The sequence below is a fragment of the Gorilla gorilla genome, chromosome 15 (genome assembly GCF_029281585.2).
Source record: "Gorilla gorilla gorilla isolate KB3781 chromosome 15, NHGRI_mGorGor1-v2.1_pri, whole genome shotgun sequence".
Lineage (NCBI taxonomy): Eukaryota > Metazoa > Chordata > Mammalia > Primates > Hominidae > Gorilla > Gorilla gorilla.
The window spans coordinates 34,169,838-34,183,029 of NC_073239.2; the positions used below are offsets into that span (position 1 = coordinate 34,169,838).

A 13,192-nucleotide genomic window follows, 5' to 3' on the forward strand; every position below is an offset into this window, starting at 1 on the left:
GTTTTAATATAGACTATATATATTAAAATAAATAGAGTTACAGAGCTACTTAAGTGACTCAGTCTAGTGTGTTCACTCTGGCCTATTTCACATCTGTAATACTCTGTCTCCTTGTTATAATTTCATTTACTAGTTATAATTTATAATGCAAACTGGATTGCAGCCCCAGTGCCAGGACTCAAATTATCCCAGAAATATAGGAAAAAGATCAACTCACGGGGCTCCACGAAGAGTTTGATGCCAGTTCCAAAAAACATCTGTCGGGTGTCCCAGGAGCACATTATGACAGTGCCTCACAGGTAACTAGCCTGGAGCTGGCCCTGGGGCCTGAGCTGTAACATCTGTGCCCTGCCTCCCCAGCCTCAGTTCTCAGCCTAGAGACCCCACAGCTCAGAGAACTACAAAGCTGCTCTTGATGAGACCAAGGGGCTGAGTACACAGAGTCTCAGTTCCCTTTGAAGCTAATAATAGTTGAACTGCTTGATAGAGATGTGAGGGTGAAATCCCCATCCAAGAGATACTAGGGCAGGGCTGAGACAGAGCAAGAGAAGAGGCTGGCAGATGACAAACAGCTGCCTTCATGATGGAAAATCTAACTCCCAGTTTATTGAGAGGGGCATCCAAGAAGAACACAATAGCTTGAGGGTAGGGATGGGGCACTTAACTTGACCTTTCTTACAACAAATGTTATGTTGAGGAGAGGAGGGTTATAGAAACAGTTTCCATTCTTATTATACTCTGGTTCCATTCTCTTGGGTCACAAGTACAGAATTTTGATTAGAAACCTAATTTCCCCCATCACTCAGACTGAGTCTCACAATAATAATGAACCTGCTTTCTAATTCCCTGAGCTTGGCGAAAGGCTTTCTAACGACCTGAGGGTTGAACAAGAAATTGGTCACTGCTCGGGGAGCCCACTGGTGCTGTGTGTCATGGACGCAGGTCAGAGAAGCCAGTGCTTGCTTTGCATTGCTTATTTTTGTTTTATAATTTCTCCTGACTCTGGATCCAGATGTAAGTTTCAGGAGTATATAGTCATCATGTGCAAGGTAACGTAAAGACCATGTGAATTACTCTGCCTCATCACCAAAAATCAAGATCCTTGGGCTAGAGCCAGGCAAAAGAGAATGACAGTTGTGTAGGGCCATTATTCACTGTCAAAGCTTTAAGGACTTGGGGTTTGATTTGAAAATTTTCACATCCCCTACCTGAGCTTCACATCATCATATTACATTTCACCACTGCAAGAGAAGAAAACCAGAGAAGTGAATGGAGTGTCATCGGGGAGCATGGTCAGCATCCTGGCAGAGGGGCTAAGCATCAGTTTCATCAATTTCCTTCTTCCCTAAGACTCCCAAAGGCACAGCCTCAAAGATTTGATTCTGACACTGCAGATAATTCCAAATTTCAAGTGGAAATGATTTTAGGGGAAAATGAAACACAGTATTTTTTGCTCAGATGCAATTTGCTAAACATCAATCAGACTACAATCAGCTATGACATGATTCTGTTTCCCTCCTTTTCAGTGCTCTAGTCTCTCTCCACTCAAAGATAAGAAAACTCACCGATTTCTACCATTTCCCTGGAGGCAACAGGCAGTGGAGAACCCCTATAAGTTTATATTATTCTCTGAGAGGCAGAGACCATGTTGACAGCACCAGTCACTTTTTGGACTTTTGGTCAGATAGCCTAGCCACATTCATGTACCATTCCCTACTTATTTATTTCCTCTGAATAAACAAAATCAATACCTAATCATGTAAGAGGTAACGGCTCTCCCAATGGACTTGGCATTTTGGAAGGTGTCTGAAGGCTATTCTCTGGACTGGTCTTAGTGATTGACTGTTGGCAGCTACGTAAACTACCAGAATATAGCCCCTGGATTTCCAAACACTGGAGTAGGCTACCAGTAGACAATGTCTCCAGTAGGGGACCACGACTTCTCTATTGTCCTGGAGTTGGTGGCTGTGTTTCTACATTGGATACAGGCTCCTGAACCATTGTGCAAAGTCCCCAGTTTCAGGGCTAACAGGAGAGGTGAGCACATAACTGCTCTCAGCAGACCCAGGCCAGGATGGGACCTTGAGAATCATTTAATCTGAACCAGTTATGTTGGTTTAATGCAAGTTCTCAGAAAAAAGTGAGAAGGGCAAGACTGGCTTCTTATCCAGAGAGAGAGAGAGAGAGAGAGAGAGAGAGAGAGAGAGAGAGAGACAGAGAGAGAAAGATCCTCTTTTTAAAACTCCTTCTTTCATAATACTTTTTTCTTTCTAACCTTCCCTCTTCCTACACTGTGACCATGACTTTTATCCCTCGTAAATACTGGAGAGACCCTCCTCAACCACAGCTTGCCTTTTTCCTGGTTCTAGGGAGCCCAAAACTAAAAGCCTGACCTAGGGCTTTTTTTCAGTAGTTGTAAAAAACTTATGAGTACCAAGCCTCAGAATGGAGTTTCCAAGCATATACAGAATATTTTCTTAAGAGAAATCTAATGCATTTGCTCCCAAATTTTACCCCTACTGTTTGCAACAAACAATGGGTTTCTAATCTGGAACTCTTTACTTCCCAAGAAGCCCCATTCATTCAGGACTACGCTACAACAACCCTAAAGAAATATACACACTGAGCTGTAGTAAAATGCATAACTTACCTGGTTCCACGATGAGTTGTGTTCCCTTTCCAAAGAAGAGTTGTGCTGTCAAAGCACTACTGCAGGCATCATTACAAAAAACCTTGCTACCTATTTGCTCCCTGTCAGTCTAATTCATCTGTTTGGAAGTGGGTGGGTGGAGCAGAATGGGTGTAGCTGGAGACAGAGCTTTGCAAGGGTTTCTGAGATCTGAGCACTATATTTTGGCAGCTTTTTTGATGTCTGCTATCTTCTGAGTTTTGACACTTAGGAAAGTCCTTAGATTTTCTGCTATTATCTCCTCAACCTGCCATCTCTTACTCCCAGATCTGGCTTCAGGATAACATTTTCACATATTTTGCTGAGAATTGCCAAATGGCCGTTGTAGGCAGAAACGTAACAATAAGCCTCAACTAAATCAATCACAACAGGACTGTGCCTCAGTGAGAGGTGGAAGGACACAATGGTTGGAGCAAGAGCCATTGATGCAAAAGACTTGGGGTCTATCCAAAGGACTATAATAATCACAGATGGCTATGATTTGTATAAATACTTTCCTACTTAAACAGCCGGTGTTTATACTACTTCAACAAAGTTATTGAAATAAACTCTATGAGGTGATATTTTTAGATCCATCTCACGGACAAAGGCACTGTAAAGGTGGTTAAGTGAGTGGCTGAGTTGGGCTTCACTCAGTTTCCAGTTTCCAGCCCCTGAACCAGAGTAATAGATGGTAGGACCAAAAGGAGCCTCAAGGCATCATTTTTCCAAACCTCTGTGATCACACAAGGGCTAATTAAGAGATGCAAAGGGAGAGTTTTCACTCCCTTTCCAGTGCTTTTTTTTTTTTTCCATTAAATCACAGAATTCCTATTGGGTAATAGGACAGTCACACTACTGAGCTTCCTTGCTTTTCCTCCCAATTGTTCATAAGAATTGGTCTGGGGATAATCAGGATCATAGTGGGCAAGGGCTGGAAGACAGCTTGAAAATCCTCCATCTAACTATAGGGAAACTATAGTTCAGTGCAGTTAAGTCACAGAGTTTGTCAGCTAATGCATTGTCAGTTAATGCATTGGACAGATTGGAACTTGGCCTCTGATTTACTGGTTCAGCGTGCTCCTCATTTCACCTTGTGTCCACCCCCCGAAGTGCTGTCGTGTGACTCTGATCACAGTGGTGGCCTAGATCTGTACATGGTGGATGCATAGATGTTGAGGAGGCTAGCTTTCTGGAGCCAGGTAGAGGGAATAGAAACTCTCTAGGAAGGACAGTGGATCAAGACGGCTCACTGAAGCATAGACGCCATCCTGGATTTTATCGGAAACTCAGTTCCTGTTCCTCAAGCCATCCCTTGCTATATTACCTACTGGAGCACTGCTTCCTAACCTGGTGACTTAGAAAAATATTTAACAAATGTAATTGCCAAACATAGTGGTCATAAGAAGGAAAAGTAGGTTACTTACGTTGTTGTACCTCCAGATAGGTTCCTTTGCCAAAGATCAGGGGTCTGGCACAGCTGACATACCTAATCCAAAAACTACCTTGCTTTTCCCTTTACGGCAACCCTAGCCCCAGTTGCCAAGTCACGCGATATTCATCCCATGCGATTTTCTGTCCCATCTGGCCTAACCTTTTCTCCTCAGTCTTAGAGGTTGTCCTTCAGGATGGAACAAGAGGTGACTCTAGCATCAAATAGAAATCCAAGCTTTTGCCCGTATTACAATCTGACAGAATTTGTGCTCAAATAAGAGAGAATGAATATAGACTGGAAAGATGTTTTTTGGTTTGATCAAGACGAAAGAAGGGTGGAACATTGGTCGTAGAGTAGTGGTTCTCCACCTTCGGGCTACGCTTAGGTGAGGCAGGGACCTAGCAGGTTATATATACCATGCATTCCAACCTTTTAGGGGAAATTTATTTCATATCTGAGAGTTTTGCATCATTGCCAAGTATTGTGCAGCAGCCAGACTGCTTAGTACAAAATAGAATTAAGTTTTTCCATCCATTTTAATAACACATTCATGCATATCAAATTTTAGCAAGCTTCAATGACACTCTCACACTTAGAAGTGACAGTTAAATTAATTTCTGTCATACGTGAACATCAGAATCTATGAGATTGCCTGTATGTCACCCATAAAAACCAAGGAGGGAATATGGATTTTTCGGATCAGTTTACAATCCTTAAAAGACTGTAGATGACAGTTGGAGAATCACTAACATGAAGGGTGGTTCCTAGTCGTTGTAAAGTAGAAAGATGTCAGAAGATCCAAAACCTAGTTTTGACTCTGTCCCTTTCCAAGTGTGTAATCTTGGCCAAGTTCCTTAAACTCACTGAGCTTTATCTGGCTTCTCTACGAAGTGAGGATAACATCTTCCGTATTATAGGTTATAAGATTAGATACAGCATCTGTGAACTAGAGAGACTCGATGTAATTATTAGAATGTTTATTAGGGCTAAACTCAGAGAAGATACATTTTACTTGAAGCGTGGGGAATGTAATTGCACTAAGAACAGAGCTCCCAAGCAGGAAGGATTGTTGGGACAGGTTGCTGAAAAAGAACAGAAGCTATTTTTTGGTGTTATGTGATATGAAGAGGGTGCCCACTTCTTAGGGCCGTGGGTTAGGACTGGTATTCAGGTTTCTGTCTCTCTAGATCTTTTCTCTAGGTTACGTGTGACTTCCATTCTACTCCCCAATCTTCCCTTTCGAATCCAAAAGCAGTAGTCCTTACAGTGGCCTACAAGCCACGCTCTCCCCAACCCATCACCAATCTGACCTCATTTTCACATTCTCTCCCCATCACTCCCTCCTCTCCTCCAGCCACACACCCCAGGCAGCCCTGTGTCCCCTCTGCCTGGAAGTGCTCTCCCTCCAGAGGTCTGCATGGCTCAGTTTACCACCTCCTCGGGTCTCTGCTCCACTGTCACCTTTCCAGTGAGACTTTCTGTGACTCTTCTGTTTAAAACTGCATGCCGGTCCCTCCCACTAGTCCTCTTCATTCTCCTTCCCGGCTTTATTTTTCTTCTCAGGGCTTATTACCACCCTAACGCACTGTATATTTTATTTATTTATTTAGTTTACCATCTGTCTTTTGCCATAAGCTCCAATATGGCAGAAATTCATGCCTGCTTTGTTCGTGTCGATTCCCTGGCACCCAGAACAGAGCCTGGCACTTCGTGGCAGAGACCTGTGATGGGTTGCTGAGCCAGGAGTCAGGCTTGGCTCTGTAGGTTACCAGCTTCCCTTCGTTTTTCTTTTCTTTTGCTTTATACCATAGCTGACTTTTTCTCTGATTCATTCGTTCCTTTATTTATTCATTCACTCATTCAACAAATGTTTGTTTAGTGCTTTCAGAGTACTCATAGATGCAGTAAGAAACAACTCAAAGTCCTTTCTCTCACAGAGCAAGGGAAACAGACAGTAAACGAGCATATAAAGATTCAGGTAGACATGAGGGCTATAAATAAAGCAGGGAAAGGGGTCTTCAGAGTGACATGAGGTGGTAGGGAAAGGATTCACTGGAAATGACATTTGAGTGGAGACCTGGAGGAGGGGAGGGAGAAAACTGTGTGAGTCCCTGGGAGAAAATGGCTCCAGGTGGAAGGACTTGCAGGTGCAAAGGCTCTGTTCTGGGAGATGCTGACTGGGAGTGAGAGGGAGTGCCAGATGCCAGGCCAAGGGCTAGTGGGCCTGGAGGAATGGGAAGGTCATCTCTTGGAATCTGGGAAGCATTTTGATGAGGCCAGAATTATGTGGACTCCTTTTCTTGAGGAAAAGAGTGATGCTCTGATGATCGTCTGGACATTTCTGTATTTAGGGACCTTGGGTCTCCAGGGGTGTAATGTGAGAGATGGGCCTCACCTGGCTCCTCCTGGGGAAGGGGAATGCTGCTTTGGGTAACTGGCTTTGGCAGGGGTTCAGAAGTTCTTCCTTGGTGAGAGAAGTGATGGGGATGGCACTGGAAGGGAAGTGGCATAACTGCTGTTTCTGATTCAGCTTGAAAAGGAGCTCATTAGAGACCTGAGGCAGAGGCTGGGCCAGGCAGGAAAAACCTCCACACATGCCCTAGTCTAGCTGCAGCCCTGATGGAAGAGCAGAGTTCTTAAGAGCACAGATTCTGGCATCAAGCAGGTGATTCAAATGATGACTTTACTAAGCTGTGTGATCTAGAGGAACCCCTTTGAGATTCAGTTTCCTGATCCATAAAAGGCAAGTCATGGTACCTCAATTCCACATGATCGTAGTGAGGACTGAGTGAAATGACAATCATTAAAGGACTTAGCCCAGTGGCCTAATAAATGGTAGGCACTCAAAAAGTGGTAGTTACATAATTGTGACGTACAATAAGAGATCGCATTCAAAGTCCATCACATGGCCCACTTCCACGCAGATGTTCCCAAAGACCATGCCTCTTTTCCCCGCTGCTGCTGTTGTTACCATAGAAGTACACGTTTACATTACTTTATCCCATGCTGTTTTATCCTGTTTCTCTGTTCTGTTTTATGAAGCTAAGTGGTCTCTCCAGGTTTACTCTATCCAGAGGACTAAAGTGTGGGATCTACAGCTGTGGGTTTGTATAGACCTGTTCTGTTAGTTTTGTGCTACCCAGGAGCTCCGTAAGTAAGAACTTGAAAGAAGCTCCCAAGGAAAAAAAAGCATCAAAAGGCTTCTGAGAAGATAAAGGCCCTGGGTTTGCAGTGCTGTCTCTTTAATCCAATGTTGGTAGCTTAAAAATAGAAGTTGCCGTTCAAAGATATTCTAGGTTGTGCCCACTCTGGATACCCCTTACTTTTTCACTTCAAAGGCTGATGAAATGCACCAATATGAAGTTCAGCATTTCCCAAACTTCAATTAAGCACATCTCCCCCTCTTTTTTGGTCATAGTCATCTGTCATAATTTGCTTAATAATTTTAAAAAATTTACTCACTTTTTAACTTAAAATATAATTAAAAGGAAACTTGAAATCATATGGGTTTGATAGCCTAGTTGTACTATTCTGATAGCCATTAAAAGATAGATCCATGCAAATAAAAAGAACGTCTCTGCATCTGAAAATATGTGCTATGCACTCCACAGTTAGGGAAATATGGACCAAGTAAATGGGTAAACAGAGGAACTTAATTCATCCCTTACTTGGCAAACAAAGGGAAATTAGGATAATCAGTCTTTAGCTTTGTTGGAAATGTGGATAAACTTATTTTAGTGAAAATTTTAAGGATAATAAGGTCTAAAGGCAAAGGCCCAAATTAGTTAAAATTTCAAAATCTTACTAAGATTTTGATTTTTTAAAAAAGTCTGAACATCTCTGCACTGACTCCACTAGCACAACTTTGGGTGTCTTTCTCCCTGACGGCAGGGCCCCTGCCCCTTTTCTCCCTGCAGTGTGTGAGGTCTGGGGTTGCTCATGCCTGTCCTTCCCCTTCCTCAGTCTCCTTCCCCGCATATGCCTGGAACTGCTTTGTCCCCAGTTGGTCTCTGAGAAGAGCCCACCATCACCACCCTATATCTCTAGAGCCTTCTTTTACCTTGAAAAACCTGAGCTGAGTGCCAAAGTCCCAGCCAGGGCAGGGCATGCTGTTTCTTTTCCAACAGCTGGTTGGGCAGATTTGGGACCACTGACCCCTATTGCTAGACTTCCCTAGGACCTTTGAAATGGGTTTTTGTATTGGTTTATTACATTTTCTTACTTAAGATTAATATGTACTATCTAACTGGAATCTGCTGCCAGGTGGAGACCAGTGTCTTATTTTATTTTATTTTTTAGCAAGACACAGTCGAATTCAAATGTCATTGAAAGGACACCAAAGATGCCTTCTGTGTTGAGCACAATCCTTCAACAACCTTAGCATTGATTCTTGCATAACTGTTAATAAGTGAGTGGTACCATATACTCTTTGCAAAAACGATGAACACTGGTGAGTGGTAGGGAACTCTCCTGGCTGTGTCCTGGAGACTTCAAAGCATTTCTTAGTTGGAAGCACTACGCATTCACTTTGTCCTGCTTGGAATCTGGTCTCAGTGGGAACCAGAATGTCCCATATTTCTCACTAGTAACCTAGCTTTCATTTGCAGCTCAAACAATTAGAAACAAATGTCTGAAACAGGATATTTTCTTCTAAAGAGAAATATCGCAACACCAGGGACTACTTGCGCTCGCCTCGCTCTCCATGCCCAGGAGACGGATTCAGTTCTGAGCTCTTCCAGGAGGATGTGTTTGGCATAAGGGAGGTCAGAACGTTTGGAATCACGTTGGTAAAACCACCTGGACTCAAGTCAGCTTCATTCTGTGTCCATTCTGACTCTGCTCAGGGAGTTGGGCCAATGACTCTGTGGTTTCTACAGCCTGACCCAAATTCGATGGACTGGGCAGAGTTCTCTGTTTCCTCTGAGCCAGATGGGTCCCTTCATATGCCCCAAACTCTTTTTTTACAGACACCTTCTGCTCCTCTCCTATGGAAAGGATTAACCATATTTCACCTCTTCCCAGGAGTCCTCCTAAATGCTAGCTATTTCACCCATTTCCCATTTCAGGATTATTTCTGCCTCCTTAGGCGGAGGATGCCTTAACCTTAAACTTCAGATAAATAAATGAGTTACTTACTTGGTTCCACAGTCACACGGGTTCCTTTTCCAAAGATGAGTTTATCGGTGTCACAGCACTTGAGGACGTTCCAAAAACCTCAGCGCTGCTCCCACCTACCTTCTTCCCATTAGCTTTAGGACTGGAGGAGCTTTAAGGCTCAGCTCCATGAAAGATGGCACTTGTTGCTTACCCAGCTGGTTCATAGATGGTTAATCATCTGCAGGTAGGGACAGATTTGCTTTCGGAAGGCTGTTGTCTGAGGACTATGGAGGAGCATATTTCCTATGGCGGACCTTTCCAGCACAGTACACTTGATGCAGTGCTCTGAACTGTTGCTTTCTATTGTTTTACATTGCTCTCACTTCCTAGACCCATACTCAGCTCTCTGTGTTGGAAAGCTGGCACTGTCAAAGGGGTGGGTCTTGGCTCCATGACTACTCCAGGGTGAAGGCCTTTACAGACACCAGTGCTGCTTTAAAGGCAGATAATGTGTGGCACAGCAAGAGGAGAAAGGGTGGCATGAAGCACTGGGTGATTTACAGAGCAGTCAGCTTTAGAATGAGCAACTGTGGCTGGTGATTGCCTACAAACAAATCAATCTCTCTTCAAATCCATCCTCCCAAACTGCAAAGCAAAGCACTTGGGTAAATCTCTCTAGAGGTTTGAATTTAGAAATTCCGTATGAGGTGGCTCATATAACTCTCTTTTGCAATAGAATCAACATGAAAACAAGACAAGAATAGTTTTTAAGAAATACCTTTTTGTATTCCCCAAATGTGCTGTAAGAAAATGTAGAAATGCCAGTTTCACCCAAGGAAGAACAGCAGTGAGTGAGAGGTCAGCAGCTGTGGTCATCTCCCTGGTCCAGTCAACTTCCTGCTATCCCTTCCAGGCCCCAAAGCAGGGAGGGAAGCTGCTTGCTGTGTTTGTCTCCTGAGGCATGACACCCAGGGTGAGGATATCCCAGGGAAATGGCACTTTTGCCCCTGCAGTTTTTGTACAGGTCTCTGTAGGTTTTGTAGCACTGTGCGTATCCCCCAGTCACAGTGCTACAGAGCTTTACAAAAACTTCCCCTCGGTTTCACACTATATGGCCCCTGAGAATCCCCAGAACCAGATGTTTTCTCCAAGTCAAGCTCCAGCAAGATCAAAGGGTCCTGACAGTTAGGTCAGGCCAAGCTGGCTCAGGTGCTTCTGTCTGGGGCTCTTCTGCCCCACTGGCTAGATCTGCCTTGGGGTTTGTGACTAGAATGGACTTTTAGAAATAATCACATCCATTCCCATCTGTGCTTTCTGGCCAGTCTGCCCTCAAATGGTTTCCCACTGAGGAGTTTGTCGGGTACTTAAACGTCTCATGGAGATTCTACATGCTGTGGGTTAGGCAGAAAAGGCTTGTGGTCAGCGTAATTTCTCCTGTCACCTGCTAAGCTTCTGAATCACCTCTTCCTGCTTTACACTTGAATAGTGTTATACAGTTTACAAAGGGTTTTCATGTAAATTTAAAATTGTGTCCTCTCCATTGACCTCCTCCCAGTTGCTAAATTCAGGCCAGTAGCTCATATGGTGCTTTGTGCGATTTAGAAAAGGCAGCCCTGCTAGGTGAATGTAGAGATAGCCCCTTGGGTTCAAGCTTGGCGAACAGATTGCACTTTTGTGTGGTTTATAAAAGGCCTTCCCTTTCCGGAAGATGCAACCCCACATCAGGGCCTTGGCTGGCGGCAGAGCACGCATTGAATTTTAGCCCCACTTCTCCTCTCTGCCAGATGCCCTTGTGAAGGCACAACCTGAGCAATCAGAGGCAGCAGCTCTGGCCAAATTCAACGGATGATTTTCAGTTTTAATCTTGTTTGACCTCAGAGTTTTGACCCAGTCATTGCCTTCTCAAAACCTCTCCTCAGGGCTCACAAGACACTGGTCTTGTTTGCCTTTGATCTCTGTTCTAGTGCTGTCAAAACAAAGCAATATGATAGGTGATAGGCTCATCAAAAGTGACCTTATTAAACTTTAACCATGAAAGAAGAGTATGAATTTTGTTGTTGTTGCTATTTATCAACAGGGAGCAGGAATTTAAAAAGGTTACTCTTCACACTTTCCCTGGAGTCTTATCCAAATCCATGGTTTGATTTAATTATGACTATTTTACCTATGACCTTTGTAATGACTTTCCACCCTACATACAGCTGCATGCCTGCCCCATAAACTCGAAGGAACGTTATCTCTCTATATAAAGTCTAACATTCTTTTGCTGATTAAAAAAAAGCAAATAGGAAAAGAGAAAAATAAGAAATGTTATGGCTTCAATAACAGACGATGTAATGGGATGGCATACAGCAAAAGGCCTCATGGGGAGAACCAGGTGAGAATAAAGAATTGTCACTTGGACTCTTGAGTGTAGCTGGCCTTAGGTACCAGTCTTTGAAATGGCAAGAGGTAGCTGATTGATGAAATAAGCTTCTGACTCACCCATATGAGACTCATTGAGCTCCTTCTAGTGCTGGTGACTTTCCCAAGAAGCAGCCATCAGAAACTGGTGTGAATAGAATTAGTTAGAGGAAACAGAAGTTGGGAATCCTGATGAGAATGCAGCTTCCCAACTCTTCACTTCCTCCCTGTAATAGAAGTGTACCTCCAGGTTCTTTGCCATGTGACTTTGCAGGGCTTCCTACTACAGGCTCTATTGACATTGGGGCTTCATTATACTTTGATTCATAGAATATGAGTGGAAGTGACGGTGTGCCAGTTCTAAGCTGAGGCTTCAAGACACGTCACATAATGGGTTTCCACCAGCACTCTCTTTTTTTTTTTTTGAGATGGAGTCTTGCTCTGTTGCCCAGGCTGGAATGCAGTGGTGCGATCTCATCTCACTGCAACCTTTGTCTCCCAGGTTCAAATGATTCTCCTGCCTCAGCCTCCTAAGCTAAGTTGTTGCTAATTATAAAATCTTTTTTTTTTTTGACAGAGTCTCACTCTGTCGCCCAGACTGGAGTGCAGTGGTGCGATCTCAGATCACTGCAACCTCTACCTCCTGGGTTCAAGTGATTCTACTGCTTCAGCCTCTCAAGTAGCTGGGATTATAGCCACTCCCACCACACCCAGATAATTTTTGTATTTTTAGTAGCGACGGGGTTTCACCATGTTGGTCAGGCTGGTCTCGAACGTCTGACCTCAAGTGATCTGCCCACCTTGGCCTCCCAAAGTGCTGGGATTACAGGTATGTGCCACCGTGCCCAGCCTGCTAATGAGAAAATCTAACCTTCCAGGAAAAATTACAGTTTTAGGAAATTTATGTTTGTCACTGTGAAGTAGATAGCTCACCAATATTTAAAAATTTTTCCTGATTTAAAGAGACCAGTGATGATGTTAGCTACTGTAATATTTTGGTATTGAATAATAAAATGTGTGCTAACAGGGGGAAGCTGCTTAACAGCGAACCAATTTTCTCAAGTAACTAATGGATGGGTTAAGAAGCATGCATGGGTGAACGTTCTATCCAAATTTCAGGATAAACCATTGTTTTAATATAACAGAATATGATAAGTTCACTAACATGGTATCAGATTTCGCATTGCAACTAACCTTCAAAGAAACTACCTCTTGTCAAATTATGGTGCAATATAAAGAATATTATGTCCACAATATTTTGAACAGGCTATTAAAATACTCCTTTGTTTTCGTACTACATATCTATATAAGGCCAGATTTTTCTCATATATTTCAACCAAACCAACATACTGCAATAGGTAGAGTGCATAAGCAGACATGAGAATCCACCTGTCTTCTGATACGCCAGCTCTTCTCTGACAGATATCTGAAGACTGTGATCACTATGATACCTCCCTTCCTTTGGTCTACAGTCTCCCATATGTTTTAGTTATTCCTCCCAGGACATGGTTTGAAGTCTGTTAAACAACCTGGTATCCTTTTTAAAACACGCCGTAGTCTGTCTACAACTCTCAAACCGTATATGTTAA

The 13,192-nt window shown here is 43.3% G+C and overlaps 1 protein-coding gene and 2 gene segments (V, D, J or C); all 3 read right to left on the minus strand.

The window, feature by feature from the left end:
• Positions 1 to 13,192, minus strand: part of LOC101135612 (T cell receptor alpha chain MC.7.G5) — a 548,557-nt gene that overhangs the window by 92,257 nt on the left and 443,108 nt on the right. The window lies entirely within an intron of this gene.
• Positions 1 to 13,192, minus strand: part of LOC129526829 (T cell receptor alpha variable 41-like) — a 179,474-nt gene that overhangs the window by 38,080 nt on the left and 128,202 nt on the right.
• LOC101135970 (T cell receptor delta constant-like) overlaps positions 1 to 13,192 on the minus strand; it is a 44,393-nt gene that overhangs the window by 7,209 nt on the left and 23,992 nt on the right. Inside the window, 1 exon segment of the C gene segment in view lies at positions 9,240 to 9,290. Coding sequence covers positions 9,240 to 9,290 — 51 coding nt within the window.